General features: G+C 43.6%; 2 protein-coding genes across 6 annotated transcripts in view; one reads left to right on the top strand and one right to left on the bottom strand.

Annotated features, from left to right (window-relative positions):
• The window catches only part of LOC124018661 (tumor necrosis factor ligand superfamily member 14-like), an 11,536-nt gene extending 5,492 nt beyond the window's left edge, over positions 1-6,044 (top strand). Inside the window, exons 4-7 of one of the 5 annotated variants that reach the window (XM_046334000.1) lie at positions 3,222-3,302; positions 4,064-4,301; positions 5,251-5,437; positions 5,906-6,044. In XM_046334000.1, coding sequence (XP_046189956.1) covers positions 3,222-3,302; positions 4,064-4,301; positions 5,251-5,431 — 500 coding nt within the window. In that variant the 3' untranslated portion in view covers positions 5,432-5,437; positions 5,906-6,044. Of the gene's footprint in view, positions 1-3,221; positions 3,303-4,063; positions 4,302-5,250 lie in introns of all 5 variants that reach the window. The other 4 variants (XM_046333998.1, XM_046333999.1, XM_046334001.1 and 1 more) reach the window with 4 other exon arrangements.
• An 11,785-nt stretch (positions 6,045-17,829) lies between these two features.
• On the bottom strand, positions 17,830-22,980 carry LOC124018657. Its single transcript, XM_046333993.1, has 3 exons — positions 21,754-22,980; positions 20,429-20,462; positions 17,830-19,544 (listed from the first exon to the last, which is right to left on the bottom strand). Exons 1-3 carry the CDS (start codon positions 21,979-21,981, stop codon positions 19,135-19,137), a joined length of 672 nt encoding a protein of 223 aa, XP_046189949.1. The 5' UTR covers positions 21,982-22,980; the 3' UTR covers positions 17,830-19,134.
• Positions 22,981-23,240: the final 260 nt, after the last annotated feature.

Raw genomic sequence — 23,240 nt, 5'->3', positions numbered from 1 at the left:
CAGTCATATTCATATCTACAGTCATATTCTTATCTACAGTCATATTAACATCTACAGTCATATTCATATTCATATCTACAGTCATATTCATATCTACAGTCATATTCATATCTACAGTCATATTAACATCTACAGTCATATTCATATCTACAGTCATATTAATATCTACAGTCATATTTACAGTCATATTCATATCTACAGTCATGTTCATATTCATATCTACAGTCATATCTACAGTCATATTCATATCTACAGTCATATCTACAGTCATATTCATATCTACAGTCATATCTACAGTCATATCTACAGTCATATTCATATCTACAGTCATATTCATATCTACAGTCATATTCACATCTACAGACATATTCATATCTACAGTGATATTCATATTCATATCTACAGTCATATTCATATCTACAGTCATATTCATATTCATATCTACAGTCATATTCATATCTACAGTCATATTAATATCTACAGACATATTCATATCTACAGTCATATCTACAGTCATATCTACAGTCATATTCATATCTACAGTCATATTAATATCTACAGACATATTCATATCTACAGTCATATCTACAGTCATATTCATATCTACAGTCATATTCATATCTACAGTCATATTCATATCTACAGTCATATTCATATCTACAGTCATATTCATATCTACAGTCATATCTACAGTCATATTCATATCTACAGTCATATTCATATTCATATCTACAGTCATATTCATATCTACAGTCATATTCATATCTACAGTCATATTCATATTCATATCTACAGTCATATTCATATCTACAGTCATATTAATATCTACAGACATATTCATATCTACAGTCATATCTACAGTCATATCTACAGTCATATTCATATCTACAGTCATATTCATATCTACAGTCATATTCATATCTACAGACATATTCATATCTACAGTCATATCTACAGTCATATTCATATCTACAGTCATATTCATATCTACAGTCATATCTACAGTCATATCTACAGTCATATTCATATCTACAGACATATTCATATCTACAGTCATATTCATATCTACAGTCATATTCATATTCATATCTACAGTCATATTCATATCTACAGTCATATTAATATCTACAGACATATTCATATCTACAGTCATATCTACAGTCATATCTACAGTCATATTCATATCTACAGTCATATTCATATCTACAGTCATATTCATATCTACAGTCATATTAATATCTACAGACATATTCATATCTACAGTCATATCTACAGTCATATCTACAGTCATATTCATATCTACAGTCATATTCATATCTACAGACATATTCATATCTACAGTCATATTCATATCTACAGTCATATTCATATCTACAGTCATATTAATATCTACAGTCATATTCATATCTACAGTCATATTCATATCTACAGTCATATTCATATCTACAGTCATATTAATATCTACAGACATATTCATATCTACAGTCATATCTACAGTCATATTCATATCTACAGTCATATTCATATCTACAGACATATTCATATCTACAGTCATATTCATATCTACAGTCATATTCATATCTACAGTCATATCTACAGTCATATTCATATCTACAGTCATATCTACAGTCATATTCATATCTACAGTCATATTTACAGTCATATTCATATCTACAGTCATATTCATATCTACAGACATATTCATATCTACAGTCATATCTACAGTCATATTCATATCTACAGTCATATTCATATCTACAGACATATTCATATCTACAGTCATATCTACAGTCATATTCATATCTACAGACATATTCATATCTACAGTCATATCTACAGTCATATTCATATCTACAGTCATATTCATATCTACAGTCATATTCATATCTACAGTCATATCTACAGACATATTCATATCTACAGTCATATTCATATCTACAGTCATATCTACAGTCATATCTACAGTCATATTCATATCTACAGACATATTCATATTTATATCTACAGTCATATTCATATCTACAGTCATATCTACAGTCATATTCATATCTACAGTCATATTCATATCTACAGTCATATCTACAGTCATATTCATATCTACAGTCATATTCATATCTACAGTCATATTCATATCTACAGTTATATTCATATCTACAGACATATTCATATCTACAGTCATATCTACAGTCATATTCATATCTACAGTCATATTCATATCTACAGTCATATTCATATCTACAGACATATTCATATCTACAGTCATATCTACAGTCATATTCATATCTACAGTCATATTCATATCTACAGTCATATTCATATCTACAGACATATTCATATCTACAGTCATATTCATATCTACAGACATATTCATATCTACAGTCATATTCATATCTGACAGTAATATTTGCTGTTTCTAACCAGAGTAATTCCCAACTTTATGTCAATAGTAAATTCAGAGAAGTTGGGAATTGATTGAGATATTGATTCTCCTATTTGGGAGTATTGTCTTTTTGTCTCTCACTTTTTCTGTCTCTGTGTTGTATCTCTGATAGAGCAGAGATATTCTGACCAGTTGGTGGTTTGTCTCTGTGTTGTATCTCTGACAGAGCAGAGATATTCTGACCAGTTGGTGGTTTGTCTCTGTGTTGTATCTCTGACAGAGCAGAGATATTCTGACCAGTTGGTGGTTTGTCTCTGTGTTGTATCTCTGACAGAGAAGAGATATTCTGACCAGTTGGTGGTTTGTCTCTGTGTTGTATCTCTGACAGAGAAGAGATATTCTGACCATTTCTATTCTCTTTTGAGACCAAATAGCAAGTTAGTTTATTCTATGTTTATCTTTCATTTTCACAATTTGTCAAATAGGATTTTTCATTTCTTTAACAACCTGATTGATATCCCTGTGTGTTTGGATAATAGGGTTGTTTAAATGTTTTAACATCTACCACAGAGGACTCTTCAGGGTTCAGCTCTTGGGTTTCCACTGCTTTGAATTGTAAGGATGTTTTGGTGCCAAAACGTTTGTATCCTTTTCTTGATATTTACAATGAAAACGAAATCGTCCGAGTGTCTCTGCTTCTCTGATTCCAGGCCCTTTTCTGGAAAATCTCAACTTTGGTTTTCTGAAAGTTGATCTCTCTCTCTTTCTCTTTCTCTCTCTTTCTCCCTCCCTCTTTCTCTCTATCGCCCCCCCCTCTCTCTCTCCAACTGTCCCCTGACAGAGACCAATGAGATTTTAGTCAAGCCTACGAGGTGGAAATTCCCACCTGAGATCCAACAGAAACCCTCAGCACACTTGATAGGTACAGTACAGCCCCTCAACACACGCACCTACACACACACACATGCACACACACACACACACCTACACACGCACGCACACACACACACACACACACACACACACACACACACACACACACACACACACACACACACACACACACACACACACACACACACACACACACACACACACACACACACACACACACACACACACACACATTTAACCAGCACTATCTGCACTCTTAACTCCCCCCTCTGCCCCATATATTTCTCCCCCATTCCCCCATTTCTCCCCCCCCATTCCCCCATTCCCCATCTCTCCCCCATTCCCCCATCTCCCCCCCCACCCCCATTCCCCCATCTCTCCCCCCATTCCCTCATCTCTCCCTCCCATTCCCCCTTCCCCCATTCCCCCATCTCTCCCTCCCATTCCCCCTTCCCCCATTCCCCCATCTCCCCCTCCCATTCCCCCTTTCCCCCATTCCCCCATCTCCCCCCATTCCCTCATCTCTCCCTCCCATTCCCCCTTCCCCCATTCCCCCATCTCTCCCCCCATTCCCTCATCTCTCCCTCCCATTCCCCCTTCCCCCCATTCCCCCATCTCTCCCCCCATTCCCCCATCTCCCCCATTGCCTCATCTCTCCCCCCATTCCCCCATCTCTCTCCCCCATTCCCCCAACCCACCCATTCCCCCATCTCTCTCCCCTCCCCTTCCTCTCCTGCACTCCGCTCCCTTCCCTCCACCCCCTCCCTTCCCTCCCCCTCCCTCTCCCAGGCTCCTCCCTGTCAGTGGGTGAGGATAGTGTTGTTCAGTGGGAATCAGACAAGGGCCTGTCTGCCTTCACAGATCAGATGGACTACAAAGATGGCCGCCTGGTAGCACAGAGGAAAGGGCACTACTATGTCTACTCCAAAGTGCACTTCGTTGAAGACTGCTTTCTGTTCAAACACAAGGTGATGAGGATCACCGAGGGTTACAAAAACAAACCACTTGTGTTGATGAAAGCTAACAGGTCAGTGTGTGTGTGGTGGTGGTCCTGGGATGGGGAGGGGGAGGGGGAATGTGTTGATGAAAGCTAACAGGTCAGTGTGTGTGAGGTGATGGTCCTGGGATGGGGAGTGGGAGGGGGAGGGGGTGGAATGTGTTGATGAAAGCTAACAGATCGGTGTGTGTGTGGTGGTGGTCCTGGGATGGGGAGGGGAATGTGTTGATGAAAGCTAACAGGTCAGTGTGTGTGAGGTGATGGTCCTGGGATGGGGGTGGGGAGGGGAGGGGAGGGGGGATGTGTTGATGAAAGCTAACAGGTCAGTGTGTGTGAGGTCCTGGGATGGGGGTCCGGGGAGGGGGGGGGGGGGGATGTGTTGATGAAAGCTAACAGGTCAGTGTGTGTGAGGTGATGGTCCTGGGATGGGGATGGGGAGGGGTCCGGGGAGGGGGGGATGTGTTGATGAAAGCTAACAGGTCAGTGTGTGTGAGGTGATGGTCCTGGGATGGGGATGGGGAGGGGGAGGGGGATGTGTTGATGAAAGCTAACAGGTCAGTGTGTGTGAGGTGGTGGTCCGGGGAGGGGGGGATGTGTTGATGAAAGCTAACAGGTCAGTGTGTGTGAGGTGATGGTCCTGGGATGGGGATGGGGAGGGGAGGGGGATGTGTTGATGAAAGCTAACAGGTCAGTGTGTGTGAGGTGGTGGTCCGGGGGAGGGGGGGGGTGTGTTGATGAAAGCTAACAGGTCAGTGTGTGTGAGGTGATGGTCCTGGGATGGGGAGGGGGGGGGGATGTGTTGATGAAAGCTAACAGGTCAGTGTGTGTGTGTGAGGTGATGACAGCTAAGTGAGTGTGTGTGAGGGGATGACAGCTAAGTGAGTGTGTGTGAGGGGATGACAGCTAAGTGAGTGTGTGTGAGGTGATGGTCAGGGGGCATCATTTTGGGATGCGTTCTAAGTGTCTGTCTCTCCGTTAGGTTCCATTGTCCTTCCCAGGATTCCAGACCGAAAAAGATTTCTCATCAGAATCTTCTGAACAGCTACCTGGGCGGAGTCTTTCGTCTGTTGCCTGGAGACATCATCTACGTAACCGTGGACAACGGGACGCTGCTGAGACTTGGAGCTGAAGATAATTTCATGGGGGCATTCATGATTTAGGAGACGGTGTGTATTGACACACACACACACACACACACACACACACACACACACACACACACACACACACACACACACACACACACACACACACACACACACACACACACACACACACACACACACACACACACACACACACACACACACACACACACACACACACACATTTGTCAATCAGATTCGTGTCTCGATTATATTATCTCAATGTATAGATTCTAACCAAGGTGTGTGATAGAGAATCACACTAGAAAACAGACAATTGGCTTTTTAAAGGTATTTTAACCTTGAGACAACATCTGCAGCTATTACCGTGAATGCAATCTCGGCAAATGGTGGGGAAAATGCCTTTAAAACATCCATTGTCGGCTGTCTAGTGTAGTGTTTCTCAATCCTGGTCCTGGGGACCCAAAAGGGTACAAAAACCTGCGGAGGAGTTGATTACTTGAACTGTGGGAGTACTACAATCAACAGCACCAGGACCAGGACTGAGAAACACTGGACTGGTACTACAATCAACAGCACCACGACCAGGACTGAGACACACTGGACTGGTACTACAATCAACAGCACCATGACCAGGACTGAGAAGCACTGGACTGGTACTACAATCAACAGCACCACGACCAGGACTGAGACACACTGGACTGGTACTACAATCAACAGCACCACGACCAGAACTGAGACACGCTGGACTGGTACTACAATCAACAGCACCCCGACCAGGTCTGAGACACACTGGACTGGTGCTACAATCAACAGCACCAGGACCAGGACTGAGACACGCTGGACTGGTACTACAATCAACAGCACCAGGACCAGGACTGAGAAACACTGGACTGGTGCTACAATCAACAGCACCAGGACCAGGACTGAGAACCACTGGACTGGTGCTACAATCAACAGCACCAGGACCAGGACTGAGAAGCACTGGACTGGTGCTACAATCAACAGCACCAGGATCAGGACTGAGACACACTGGACTGGTGCTACAATCAACAGCACCAGGACCAGGACTGAGAAGCACTGGACTGGTGCTACAATCAACAGCACCACGACCAGGACTGAGAAGCACTGGACTGGTGCTACAATCAACAGCACCAGGATCAGGACTGAGAACCACTGGGTTGGTGCTACAATCAACAGCACCAGCACCAGGACTGAGAAACACTGGACTGGTGCTACAATCAACAGCACCAGGACCAGGACTGAGAAGCACTGGACTGGTGCCCACAATCAACAGCACCAGGATCAGGACTGAGACACACTGGACTGGTGCTACAATCAACAGCACCAGGACCAGGACTGAGAAGCACTGGACTGGTGCTACAATCAACAGCACCAGGACTGAGAAGCACTGGACTGGTACTACAATCAACAGCACCACGACCAGGACTGAGAACCACTGGACTGGTGCTACAAACAACAGCACCACGACCAGGACTGAGAACCACTGGACTGGTGCTACAAACAACAGCACCAGGACTGAGAAGCACTGGACTGGTACTACAATCAACAGCACCACGACCAGGACTGAGAACCACTGGACTGGTGCTACAAACAACAGCACCAGGACTGAGAAGCACTGGACTGGTACTACAATCAACAGCACCATGACCAGGACTGAGAACCACTGGGTTGGTGCTACAATCAACAGCACCACGACCAGGACTGAGAAGCACTGGACTGGTACTACAATCAACAGCACCACGACCAGGACTGAGAAGCACTGGACTGGTACTACAATCAACAGCACCAGGACCAGGACTGAGACCCACTGGACTGGTGATACAATCAACAGCACCACGACCAGGACTGAGACACACTGGACTGGTACTACAATCAACAGCACCACGACCAGGACTGAGAAACACTGGACGGGTACTACAATCAACAGCACCAGGACCAGGACTGAGACACACTGGACGGGTACTACAATCAACAGCACCAGGACCAGGACTGAGAACCACTGGGTTGGTGCTACAATCAACAGCACCACGACCAGGACTGAGAAGCACTGGACTGGTGCTACAATCAACAGCACCAGGATCAGGACTGAGAACCACTGGACTGGTGCTACAATCAACAGCACCAGGACCAGGACTGAGAAGCACTGGGTTGGTGCTACAATCAACAGCACCACGACCAGGACTGAGAAGCACTGGACTGGTGCTACAATCAACAGCACCAGCACCAGGACTGAGAAACACTGGACTGGTGCTACACTGAGAACTGGACTGGTGCTACAATCAACAGCACCAGGACTGAGAAGCACTGGACTGGTACTACAATCAACAGCACCACGACCAGGACTGAGAACCACTGGACTGGTGCTACAAACAACAGCACCACGACCAGGACTGAGAACCACTGGGTTGGTGCTACAATCAACAGCACCAGCACCAGGACTGAGAAACACTGGACTGGTGCTACAATCAACAGCACCAGGACCAGGACTGAGAAGCACTGGACTGGTGCTACAATCAACAGCACCAGGATCAGGACTGAGACACACTGGACTGGTGTTACAATCAACAGCACCAGGACCAGGACTGAGAGGCACTGGACTGGTGCTACAATCAACAGCACCAGGACTGAGAAGCACTGGACTGGTACTACAATCAACAGCACCACGACCAGGACTGAGAACCACTGGGTTGGTGCTACAATCAACAGCACCACACCAGGACTGAGAAGCACTGGACTGGTGCTACAATCAACAGCACCAGGATCAGGACTGAGAACCACTGGGTTGGTGCTACAATCAACAGCACCAGCACCAGGACTGAGAAACACTGGACTGGTGCTACAATCAACAGCACCAGGACCAGGACTGAGAAGCACTGGACTGGTGCTACAATCAACAGCACCAGGATCAGGACTGAGACACACTGGACTGGTGCTACAATCAACAGCACCAGGACCAGGACTGAGAGGCACTGGACTGGTGCTACAATCAACAGCACCAGGACTGAGAAGCACTGGACTGGTACTACAATCAACAGCACCACGACCAGGACTGAGAACCACTGGGTTGGTGCTACAATCAACAGCACCACAACCAGGACTGAGAAGCACTGGACTGGTGCTACAATCAACAGCACCAGGATCAGGACTGAGAACCACTGGGTTGGTGCTACAATCAACAGCACCAGCACCAGGACTGAGAACACTGGACTGGTGCTACAATCAACAGCACCAGGACCAGGACTGAGAAGCACTGGACTGGTGCTACAACAGCACCAGGATCAGGAGAGACACTGGACTGGTGCTACAATCAACAGCACCAGGACCAGGACTGAGAACCACTGGACTGGTGCTACAATCAACAGCACCAGGACTGAGAAGCACTGGACTGGTACTACAATCAACAGCACCACGACCAGGACTGAGAACCACCAGACTGGTGCTACAAACAACAGCACCACGACCAGGACTGAGAACCACTGGGTTGGTGCTACAATCAACAGCACCAGGACTGACCAGGACTGAGAACCACTGAGAACCACTGGGTTGGTGCTACAATCAACAGCACCACACCACGACCAGGACTGAGAACCACTGGGTTGGTGCTACAATCAACAGCACCACGACCAGGACTGAGAACCACTGGGTTGGTGCTACAATCAACAGCACCACGACCAGGACTGAGAAGCACTGGACTGGTACTACAATCAACAGCACCACGAACAGGACTGAGAACCACTGGACTGATGCTACAATCAACAGCACCACGACCAGGACTGAGACACACTGGACTGGTGCTACAATCAACAGCACCACGACCAGGACTGAGAAGCACTGGACTGGTGCTACAATCAACAGCACCACGACCAGGACTGAGAAGCACTGGACTGATGCTACAATCAACAGCACCACGACCAGGACTGAGAAGCACTGGATTACTGGGCTCTTTTATACCTTGTATTGGATTGAATCCTGGCTTTGTTGCTTTTGGATGCTGGACATTTATATTGAAGTAAACCAGTATCAAAGTATTGGATTGAGTCCCTGTCTTGTTTATATATGGTTCTATTTTTATTTATATATATATATATATATACAGTTGAAGTGGGAAGTTTACATACACCTTCGCCAAATACATTTAAACTCTGTTTTTCCACAATTCCTGACATTTAATCCTAGTAAAAATTCCCTGTTTTAGGTCAGTTAGGATTACCACTTTATTTTAAGTGTGAAATGTCAGAATAATAGTAGGGAGAATGTTTATTTATTTATTTCAGCTTTTATTTCTTTCATCACATTCCCAGTGGGTCAGAAGTTTACATACACTCAATTAGTATTTGGTAGCATTGCCTATAAATTGCTTTAACTCGGGTCAAAAGTTTCGGGTAGCCTTCCACAAGCTTCCCAAAATAAATTGGGTGAATTTTGGCCCATTCCTCCTGACAGAGCTGGTGTAACTGAGTCAGGTTTGTAAGCCTCCTTGCTCGCACACAATTTTTCAGTTCTGCTCACACGTTTTTTTTTCAGTGTTTTGTGATGGTCACTCCAATACCTTGACTTTGTTGTCCTTAATGCCATTTTGCCACAACTTTGGAAGCTTGGGGTCATTGTCCATTTGGAAGACCTATTTTGTTTCAATATATCCTCATAATTTTACTGCCTCATGATGCCATCTATTTTGTGAAGTGCACCAGTCCCTCCTGCAGCAAAGCACCCCGACAACATCATGCTGCCACCCCGTGCTTCACAGTTGGGATGGTGTTCTTCGGCTTGCAAGCCTCCCCCTTTTTCCTCCAAACATAACGATGGTCGTTATGGCAAAACAGTTCTATTTTTGTTTCATCAGACCAGAGGATATTTCTCCAAAAAGTACGGTCTTTGTCCCCATGTGCAGTTGCAAACCGTAGTCTGGCTATTTTATGGCAGTTTTGGAGCAGTGGCTTCTTCCTTGCTTAGCGGCCTTTCAGGTTATGTCGATATGGGACGCGTTTTGCTGTGGATATAGATACTTTTGTACCTGTTTCCTCCAGCATCTTAACCAGGTCCTTTGCTGTTGTTCTGGGATTGATTTGCACTTTTTGCACTAAAGAACTTTCATCTCTAGGAGACAGAACGCGTCTCCTTCCTGAGCGGTATGATGGCTGCGTGGTCCCATGGTGTTTATACTTGCGTACTATTGTTTGTACAGGTGAATGTGGTACCTTCGGGCATTTGGAAATTGCTCCCAAGGATGAACCAGACTTGTGGAGGTCTACAATATTTTGGCTGATTTCGTTTTATTTTCCCATGATGTCAAGCAAAGAGGCACTGAGTTTGAAGGTAGGTCTTGAAATACATCCACAGGTACACCTCCAATTGACTCAAATTATGTAAATTAGCCTATCAGAAACTTTAAAGCCATGATGTAATTTTATGGAAATTTCCAAGCTGTTTGAAGGCAAAGTCAACTCTGTGTATGTAAACTTCTGACCCACTGGAATTGTGATACAGTGAAATAATCTGTCTGTAAACAATTGTTGGAAAAATTACTTGTGTCATGCACAAAGTAGATTTCCTAACCGACTTTCCAAAACTATAGTTTGTTAACATGAAATTTGTGGAGTGGTTGAAAAATGAGCTTTAATGATTCCAAACTGTAAACTTTCAACTTCAACTGTATATATGGCTATATGTGTGTATATATATGGCTATATGTGTGTATATATATGGCTATATGTGTGTATATATATGGCTATATGTGTGTATATATATGGCTATATGGTTGTATATATATATGGCTATATGATTGTATATTAATGGCTATATGTGTGTATATATGGCTATATGTTTGTATATATATGGCTATATGTTTGTATATATATGGCTATATGTGTGTGTATATATATATATGGCTATATGTATATATATATATATATATATATATGGCTATATGTGTGTATATATATATATATATATATATATATATATATATATATATATATATATATATATATATATATATATATATATATGCCTACATGGTTGTATATATATGGCTATATGTGTATATATATGGCTATATGTTTGTATATGTATATGGCTATATGTGTGTATATATATGGCTATATGTGTGTATATATGGCTATATGTTTATATATATGGCTATATGTGTGTATATATGGCTATATGTGTGTGTATATGGCTATATGTGTGTATATATGGCTATATGTTGGTATATATGGCTATATCTGTGTATATATATGGCTATATGGTTGTATATATGGCTATATGTTTGTATATATATATGTCTATATGGTTGTATATATGGCAATATGTGTGTATATATATGGCTATATGGTTGTATATATATGGCTATATGTGTATATATGGCTATATGTTTGTATATATATGGCTATATATATGGCTATATGTTTGTATATATATATATATTCAGACCATTTTGTCTTTTACACAAAAAATAAAATAAAAAGCCAAACTCTCTAAATATATGACTCTGGTCGTCAGTTGAATGAACTAACTTTAATTTGTTCTTGATAAGAGTTGCAGATGAATGTCTCAACATTTACATTTCATGTGAAATGTAAATGTACACTACAGTAAACTACACTACATGAACAGGCATCCTCCTTCAATGTACACAACAGTAAACTACACTACACGAACAGGCATCCTCCTTCAATGTACACTACAGTAAACTACACTACACAGACAGACACAGACAGGCATCCCCATTCAATGTACACTACAGTAAACTACACTACACAAACAGGCATCCTCCTTCAATGTACACTGCAGTAAACTACACTACACAGACAGACACAGACATCCCCATTCAATGTACACTACAGTAAACCACACTACACAGACAGACACAGGCATCCCCATTCAATGTACACTACTGTAAACTACACTACACAGACAGGCATCCCCATTCAATGTACACTAAAGTAAACCACACTACACGGACAGACACAGGCATCCTCCTTCAATGTACACTACAGTAAACTACACTACACAAACAGGCATCCTCCTTCAATGTACACTACAGTAAACTACACTACACAGACAGACACAGACATCCCCATTCAATGTACACTACAGTGAACCACACTACACGAACAGACACAGGCATCCTCCAATGTACACTACAGTAAACTACACTACACAGACAGGGATCCCCATTCAATGTACACTACAGTAAACCACACTACACTACACGGACAGACACATACATCCCCATTCAATGTACACTACAGTAAACTACACTACACTACACTACACGAACAGACACAGAAATCCTCCTTCAATGTACACTACAGTAAACTACACTACACAGACAGGCATCCCCATTCAATGTACACTACAGTAAACTACACTACACAGACAGACACAGACATCCCCATTCAATGTAGACTACAGTAAACTACACTACACAGACAGGCATCCCCATTCAATGTACACTACAGTAAACTACACTACACAGACAGACACAGACATCCCCATTCAATGTAGACTACAGTAAACTACACTACACAGACAGGCATCCCCATTCAATGTACACTACAGTAAACTACACTACACAGACAGACACAGACATCCCCATTCAATGTAGACTACAGTAAACTACACTACACAGACAGGCATCCCCATTCAATGTACACTACAGTAAACTACACTACACAGACAGACACAGACATCCTCATTCAATGTACACTACAGTAAACTACACTACACAGACAGACATCCCCATTCAATGTACACTACAGTAAACTACACTACACAGACAGGCATCCCCATTCAATGTAGACTACAGTAAACTACACTACACAGACAGACACAGACATCCCCATTCAATGTACACTACAGTAAACTACACTACACAGACAGACACAGACATCCCCATTCAATGTACACTACAGTAAACTACACTACAGACAGGCATCCCCATTCAATGTACACTACAGTAAACTACACTACACAGACAGACACAGACATCCCCATTCAATGTACACTACAGTAAACTACACTACACAGACAGACACAGACATCCCCATTCAATGTACACTATAGTAAACTACACTACAGACAGGCATCCCCATTCAATGTACACTACAGTAAACTACACTACACAGACAGGCATCCCCATTCAATGTACACTACAGTAAACTACACTACAGACAGGCATCCCCATTCAATGTAGACTACAGTAAACTACACTACACAGACAGGCATCCCCATTCAATGTACACTACAGTAAACTACACTACACAGACAGACACAGACATCCCCATTCAATGTAGACTACAGTAAACTACACTACACGAACAGGCATCCTCCTTCAATGTACACTACAGTAAACTACACTACACAGACAGACACAGACAGGCATCCCCATTCAATGTAGACTACAGTAAACTACACTACACAGACAGGCATCCCCATTCAATGTACACTACAGTAAACTACACTACACAGACAGACACAGACATCCCCATTCAATGTACACTACAGTAAACTACACTACACAGACAGACACAGACATCCCCATTCAATGTACACTACAGTAAACTACACTACACAGACAGGCATCCCCATTCAATGTAGACTACAGTAAACTACACTACACAGACAGACACAGACATCCCCATTCAATGTACACTACAGTAAACTACACTACAGACAGGCATCCCCATTCAATGTACACTACAGTAAACTACACTACACAGACAGGCATCCCAATTCAATGTACACTACAGTAAACTACACTACACAGATAGGCATCCCCATTCAATGTACACTACAGTAAACTACACTACAGACAGACACAGGCATCCCCATTCAATGTACACTACAGTAAACTACACTACACTACAGACATCCCCATTCAATGTACACTACAGTAAACTACACTACACAGACAGACACAGGCATCCCCATTCAATGTACACTACAGTAAACTACACTACACTACAGGCATCCCCATTCAATGTACACTACAGTAAACTACACTACACGAACAGACATCCCCATTCAATGTACACTACAGTAAACTACACTACACAGACAGACACAGACATCCCCATTCAATGTACACTACAGTAAACCACACTACACAGACAGACACAGGCATCCCCATTCAATGTACACTACAGTAAACTACACTACACAGACAGGCATCCCCATTCAATGTACACTAAAGTAAACCACACTACACGAACAGACACAGGCATCCTCCTTCAATGTACACTACAGTAAACTACACTACACAAACAGGCATCCTCCTTCAATGTACACTACAGTAAACTACACTACACAGACAGACACAGACATCCCCATTCAATGTACACTACAGTGAACCACACTACACGAACAGACACAGGCATCCTCCAATGTACACTACAGTAAACTACACTACACAGACAGGGATCCCCATTCAATGTACACTACAGTAAACTACACTACACAAACAGGCATCCCCATTCAATGTACACTACAGTAAACTACACTACACAGACAGGCATCCCCATTCAATGTACACTACAGTAAACTACACTACACAGACAGGCATCCCCATTCAATGTACACTACAGTAAACTACACTACACAGACAGGCATCCCCATTCAATGTACACTACAGTAAACTACACTACACAGACAGGCATCCCCATTCAATGTACACTACAGTAAACTACACTACACAGACAGGCATCCCCATTCAATGTACACTACAGTAAACTACACTACACAGACAGGCATCCCCATTCAATGTACACTACAGTAAACTACACTACACTACACGAACAGACATCCCCATTCAATGTACACTACAGTAAACTACACTACACAGACAGATACAGACATCCCCATTCAATGTACACTACAGTAAACTACACTACACAGACAGACAGACATCCCCATTCAATGTACACTACAGTAAACTACACTACACAGACAGACACAGACATCCCCATTCAGTAAACTAAACACTACACAGACAGACACAGACATCCCCATTCAATGTACACTACAGGCATCCCCATTCAATGTACACTAAACTACACTACAGACAGACACAGACATCCCCATTCAATGTACACTACAGTAAACTACACTACACAGACAGGCATCCCCATTCAATGTACACTACAGTAAACTACACTACACAAACAGGCATCCCCATTCAATGTACACTACAGTAAACTACACTACACAGACAGGCATCCCCATTCAATGTACACTACAGTAAACTACACTACACAGACAGGCATCCCCATTCAATGTACACTACAGTAAACTACACTACAGACAGACACAGACATCCCCATTCAATGTACACTACAGTAAACTACACTACAGACAGATCCATCTGAATCATGAACAACAGATAAACTATTCATGAAAACATGAAAAATGACACCCTATTCCCTATATAGTGCACTACTTTTCAACAGGGTCCATAGGGCTCTGGGTAATAGTAGTGCACTACTTTTCAACAGGGTCCATAGGGCTCTGGGTAATAGTAGGGCACTACTTTTCAACAGGGTCCATAGGGCTCTGGGTAATAGTAGTGCACTACTTTTCAACAGGGTCCATAGGGCTCTGGGTAATAGTAGGGCACTACTTTTCAACAGGGTCCATAGGGCTCTGGGTAATAGTAGGACACTACTTTTCAACAGGGTCCATAGGGCTCTGGGTAATAGTAGGGCACTACTTTTCAACAGGGTCCATAGGGCTCTGGGTAATAGTAGTGCACTACTTTTCAACAGGGTCCATAGGGCTCTGGGTAATAGTAGGGCACTACTTTTCAACAGGGTCCATAGGGCTCTGGGTAATAGTAGGGCACTACTTTTCAACAGGGTCCATAGGGCTCTGGGTAATAGTAGGGCACTACTTTTCAACAGGGTCCATAGGGCTCTGGGTAATAGTAGGGCACTACTTTTCAACAGGGTCCATAGGGCTCTGGGTAATAGTAGGGCACTACTTTTCAACAGGGTCCATAGGGCTCTGGGTAATAGTAGGGCACTACTTTTCAACAGGGTCCATAGGGCTCTGGGTAATAGTAGGGCACTACTTTTCAACAGGGTCCATAGCACTACTTTTAGGGCAACAGGGTCCATAGGGCTCTGGGTAATAGTAGGGGGTCACTCTGGGTAATAGTAGGGCACTACTTTTCAACAGGGTCCATAGGGCTCTGGGTAATAGTAGGGCACTACTTTTCAACAGGGTCCATAGGGCTCTGGGTAACACACACACACACACACACACACACACACACACACACACACACACACACACACACACACACACACACACACACACACACACACACACACTTTTCAACAGGGTCTGCAGGTTGCTACAGTAGCTTCTCTTTCGTTCCCGGCTCTTTCCTGTTCTCACCACAGCAGCTACTGTGCATCTCTTCACACACACACACGGTAACCACAGGCAGTGTGTACCTCTATGTGCTGAGAGGAGAGGAGGATGTGGTGGGGGAGGGGTGTAAAAGGGGAGGGAGGGGTGTAAAGGGGAGGGAGGGGCGGAGGGACGCGTACTGAGCGCTTGCGATGCTGAGTCAGCCATACTACCGTTTGGAACTTTCCAGAGACCAGACAGTGATGTTTCGTTAAGTGGAGCAGACAGTCACACACGCACACAGACAGACAGACAGCCCGAGATGCAGACAGACAGACAGACAGACAGACAGACAGACAGACAGACAGACAGACAGACAGACAGACAGACAGACAGACAGACAGACAGACAGACAGACAGACAGACAGACAGACAGACAGACAGACAGACAGACAGACAGACAGACAGACAGACAGGTTTGTTTCTGTGGTTGTTTGTTTGTTAGTGTACAAACACAGTTTTTCCACCAGCGGAGCAGAGTTGGAAACGAGAAGTGACGACACTGTTCTGTGTTCTCGGCAGCGGGGAACTTTTCCTGACCTGAAGTTCCATCTTCCACACACACACACACACACACACACACACACACACACACACACACACACACACACACACACACACACACACACACACACACACACACACACACACACACACACACACACACACACACACACACACACACACACACAACAAATACACACGCATACATATATACACACACACACACACACACACACACACACACACACACACACACACACACACACACACACACACACACACACACACACACACACACACACACACACACACACACACACACACACACACACACACACACACACACACACACACACACACACGCATACATATACACATGCACACACACACGCACGCACACACACACACATCACACACACACTCCCCCCCACACACACACACACACGCACACAAACACATCACACACACACATATGCGCGCACACACAAACACACACTCACAAGAGCTTGTGTATATCCAGGTTTATTACCTAGTTCAGCATAAACACAGTTAATTAAACATAAATAATACATAAATAACACGTAGTAAACATCTCATTTATAAATAAAAACATTCATCAATTGGTCATAGTGACCTGTGCAAATGAAATCATGTCGTCCACAAATATGATGATGTCACATAGTTCCTCCTGACATGAGCTGTGGACAAGCCCACAGTGGATTGGAAGCCCATGCCTCCGTTCCAAATGGCATCCTGCTCCTATATAGTGCACTACCACCCTATAGACTCTAGTCAAGGGTAGGGCACTATATATGGAATGACGGCTGAACTGTGTGACTAAGCTCATTCATTCTCTCACTCAGTGAGTACAGTACCTCAGAGGCTGGCTGGCCAACAGCCAATCATATCGTAGGAAACAATGTTCAGAGTTAAACTCAGCCAAACGATGTTGCCACGAGCAACACGGGCGTGTATTGAGCTGAGGGAGATGCACGTCTTCAGTCTCACACAGTATCTGTGTGCGGGTTGGCTTCACGCTGCGGTCACAATGTGGTTGCCACGGGAACAGCGGAGAACCCACCAGGCTGAAAACATTCTGCACCTATGACGTATCGCTGAGTTTCTCCCTTTACGGAAATAAGAGTCCATTTTGTTGTTGTTCCAGAACAGAACACAACCCTGAAGACTCTGAGGTCACTGTGGTTGCCAAGCAACGGTAATAAGGCTTATCAAATCAATGATATCATGTATCCATGTATATACACGGTATATCATGTGTATGGCACATGTCTGCCCCCCCCCCCACTTCACAATTCTCCCCTCAAACACACCAGCACCAACGTAGTGGCATCTACACATGACAATAAACAACACATTGTAACCCTGAGTACAAATATATAAATACACATGTTTATACATTAAATATATATACATTCAATAAATATCCATATAAATAGACCTGAATTGTTTAGTTTAAATTGTTTTCATGGAGATGCCCTGAGCGACAGAGGTCAAAGTCCACAAACAGTGCATGGTGGGACGACTCTCTCTGTCTGCAAGTTCTCCTAGATGGGGTGCATCTCAGTACCCTTGGCTCGCTTCCTTTTCTCGTCTCCTTCCCTTCGTCTGTGGCGGAGCCCTAACTTCCATCCCAGGGGTGCGTTCAGTAGGACGCAACGTTTCGGGAATGTTCAGATAGTAGCAATGTAGAACTTTATGCCTCCGCGACATCTTAACGGAGGAATAACGTCGGCTCTGTTCACGGCATCTCTATCTGCAAAGTTTCACAAAGGTGAACGTACTGAACGTGGCCCATATTAAGCCACTAAGAAAACTCCCATTCCGGATCCGTTCCCGTCCAGTTTCCAGAACGTGTCCTGCGCTTTCGGCACCACCATACGGCCCATTAACCGGCTCTTTGAGTCCAGTCGTGTCACCTTCCAGCACTTCCTGGTTACCGTTGTCACAGGGTTTGACTCTGACCACTCTGGGAGCTCCACCTGGCAGGTGAGCTTTTCGTCACCGTGACTTGCAAGCTGGACGACGAGGATGCCCCGCCCACATTTGGCGGTACAGGTGAGCTGAAGGTCCAGGTACAGGAAGTAGAAGCCATCCTGCTTGGTTTGTAATGTATGTTGCTGAAGGTTGTATTTGTACAGATCTCCAACAGAGGACTCCAGTCCATGTTCGACCTGGGACCAGGACATTGTCCTGTTCTCCATCGTGGCTGAAGGGGGAGACAGGAACACACACCGGTAAGGATACTAATCAAGGACTATATTAACATCCCATTTGGTAAGGATACTAATCAAGGACTATATTAACATCCCATTTGGTAAGGATACTAATCAAGGACTATATTAACATCCCATTTGGTTGGGATACTAATCAAGGACTATATTAACATCCCATTTGGTTAGGATACTAATCAAGGACTATATTAACATCCCATTTGGTAAGGATACTAATCAAGGACTATATTAACATCCCATTTGGTTAGGATACTAATCAAGGACTATATTAACATCCCATTTGGTTAGGATACTAATCAAGGACTATATTAACATCCCATTTGGTTAGGATACTAATCAAGGACTATATTAACATCCCATTTGGTTGGGATACTAATCAAGGACTATATTAACATCCCATTTGGTTAGGATACTAATCAAGGACTATATTAACATCCCATTTGGTTACTAATCAAGGACTATATTAACATCCCATTTGGTTAGGATACTAATCAAGGACTATATTAACATCCCATTTGGTAATTTAGCAGTTGCTCTTATCCAGAGAGACACCATATCCCCAATGCATATCAGAGTTGTCGGGCTGATCTAGGATCAGTCTAGACATCTAGTTAATAATAAATAAGTTCACATGGACAGGCTGGACCTGATCAATGTAGGCCGTCATTGTAAACAATCATTTGTTCTTAACTGACTGGCCTACTTAAATAAAGGTTCAATAAAAATCTAATAAAAATCAACGCTCCTAAAACTGACAACTAATACAAATAGAAGAGAAGTCTAACATCATTCATTGTATAACTACTTTATCTACATGACGTTTGGTTTAAAATGACAGTTGAAAGGCGATTGAACTTACCGGAGGTGAGTTGCACGTAGGCCAAGTTCTGCATCTGAGGACGGGGAAGAAGAGTAGGGAGGACAGTTAGAGAGGTAACACACCCGGTGTCTGTATGTAGTGCACTACTCTGGCAACCTATTCCCTATGTAGTGCCCTACTCTGGCAACCTATTCCCTATGTAGTGCACTACTCTGGCAACCTATTCCCTATGTAGTGCACTACTCTGGCAACCTATTCCATATGTAGTGCACTACTCTGGCAACCTATTCCCTATGTAGTGCACTACTCTGGCAACCTATTCCCTATGTAGTGCACTACTCTGGCAACCTATTCCCTATGTAGTGCACTACTCTGGCAACCTATTCCCTATGTAGTGCACTACTCTGGCAAACTATTCCCTATGTAGTGCACTACTCTGGCAACCTATTCCCTAGGTATGTAGTGCACTACTTTAAATCCCCATTCCCTATGTAGTGCACTACTCTGGCAACCTATTCCCTATGTAGTGCACTACTTTAAATCCCTATTCCCTATGTAGTGCACTACTTTAAATCCCTATTCCCTATGTAGTGCACTACTTTAAATCCCTATTCCCTATGTAGTGCACTACTTTGATTCCCTATTTCTTATTTAGAAAGTGCACAACTCTGGCACTCAAGTGCACTACTTTAGCACCCTATTGCTTATGTATGTGTTGCACTACTTTGGCTCCCTATTCCCTACGAAGTGCACCATTTGTTTTACCATTGTAGCTTACACACTAGTATTGTTGTGTGGACTTAAAGCCTTAAAAGGGTCATCCAGAGTTGAAACAACAACAAAGTGGCCTTTACTTGGTGAAGGACTGAGAGACGAGAGAAATGGAACCACTGAAATGAATGGGCAGAGCTACGAAGGCAAGGACTTAACCATCCATAACATCTGAATGATACTCTGTAAAACAAGCTTATATTTTGAGTTCTGATGGGGAACTAGAAGTTGAAAAAAATCTAATTTAAGTTACACTCTTTGAGAGTCAATGGATAGTTCTATGTGTCATTGGTTTAAAAGTCCCAAAATGGATGTACCAATCGCAGATGACCTCTTTAAACTGTATTATTGATCAGATGCTCAGCTTCAGAATTAGATATCAATAGGTTCCACTTAAAACGCATTATAATAAACTGTCCACAGTCTGCACCTCTGAAGGGAAAACTCAGTGATATATAGACCTACTTATAGAATCAAAATAAACCGTTTTCATCCAAAAACACATCCCTGTATTTTTTGTTCAGTCAGACAATAAACTTCATCATTCGTTATTAACAGCTACTGTACTAGTAGCTATTAGCTAATGTACTCACCTTGTACGCGGGCGTGGAACGGGGCACGCCATGGTGCGTCTCCGATGTACCTTGCATATCCACAATATAAGGTTTAACCCCGATCTCTGACCGTAGCTCCACAAGAGCCAAAGTTCCCATGACAACAACTGTCGCCACCGTCAGGAAGAGCAAAACGACAGAACCGACCAAGAAAACGTCCAGGCACCGTCCACGGGGGCGTGCGCTCTTCTGAGATTCCACATCCATCTCGGGTTCCCGGTGATCACACAGAGTTCCAGAAGAAAACTGGAGTGTGTCGATCCCAGAAGCTCTACAGAATTATCCGTTTTACGAGTCGGTCAGAATAACTATCCACTGCAAGAAAACAAGAGGACCCCAAAAAATGTAAAATCCTTCTTCGGACGTTGGCTAACCACGTTATGACTTCGGTTTACCGGTAAATTCTTGAATATCCAAATCGAACTGGATTGGGCTGCATAGAGGGCATTAAGTTCCTGCTCTGAGTTTGAAATGAAGCAGCATAACCCAGGTCTTTTTATACCACTCAGGGTGGTTTGAGATGCGAGACCAGAGAGAGGAAAATACGCGGAAGTCATGGGTTCGGGTTTCCCTCGCCCCCTCACTCTCTCTCTCGTCGCCTCCCTCCCCTCTCCGTTGCTGACACGTTGTGAAGTGAAGCGTGAACAGAGCAGGAGCTGCCTGAGACTTTCCGCTGCTACTTTCGCTTTGCGCAAGCGGAGCAGGACGGTGGGAAACAAGAGAGAGATGGAGAGAGAGAGAGAGGGAGAGAGAGAAAGGGTAAAGAAATGAGAGAGGGAGAGAGAGGGGGAGATAAACGACAGAGAGAGATGTAAAGAGGGGGAGAGAGGGGGGAAAGAAACAGGCTAGAGAGAGAAAGAAAGAGCGAAAGAGACTCGCTTGGCGCAAGCGGAGCAGTACGGTGGGGAACAAGAGAGAGAGAGATGGATAGAGGGGGCGGGAGCGGAGAGAGAAAAAGAGAAAGGCGGAGAAATGACAGAGTGAGAGAGATGGGGAGAGGGGGGAAGAAACAAGATGGAGAGAGAGGGGGGAAAGCAACAAGCTAGAGGGAGAAAGAAAGAGTGAAAAAGAGCGAGAGAGAGAGAGAAAGCGATAGCGGCACTAACACTAACCTAGTGTGGGACTGCTTTTCCCCAGGATGTTGGTATTCCGTCGTTACAAACCGTTTTGTAACGATCTGTTGGTTCTATAGCAACCATCCAGCAGCCTGTTAACCGTTTCCCTGCTCTTTGTGGTCCAGGCCGGGTATCTTGTGACAATTGTTGATGTAAGAAAGGGCTTTGATTGGTTGGTTGATACAATAAATATTATTTGTCTTTGGCAAAGAAATAGTGAAATAATAGTGTGATAAACTATTGATTACATCTGATTCATATTTAAACAGTTATTGTTATTATTATGTTTTAGAGAGCATTTTGCTGGGTATATGTACTGGCATATTACTAATTCAGGACCCACACACACAC

The sequence above is a fragment of the Oncorhynchus gorbuscha genome, unplaced genomic scaffold (assembly GCF_021184085.1).
Source record: "Oncorhynchus gorbuscha isolate QuinsamMale2020 ecotype Even-year unplaced genomic scaffold, OgorEven_v1.0 Un_scaffold_554, whole genome shotgun sequence".
In the NCBI taxonomy this organism is placed as follows: Eukaryota; Metazoa; Chordata; class Actinopteri; order Salmoniformes; family Salmonidae; genus Oncorhynchus; species Oncorhynchus gorbuscha.
This window is presented reverse-complemented; position numbering and strand designations above follow the sequence as displayed.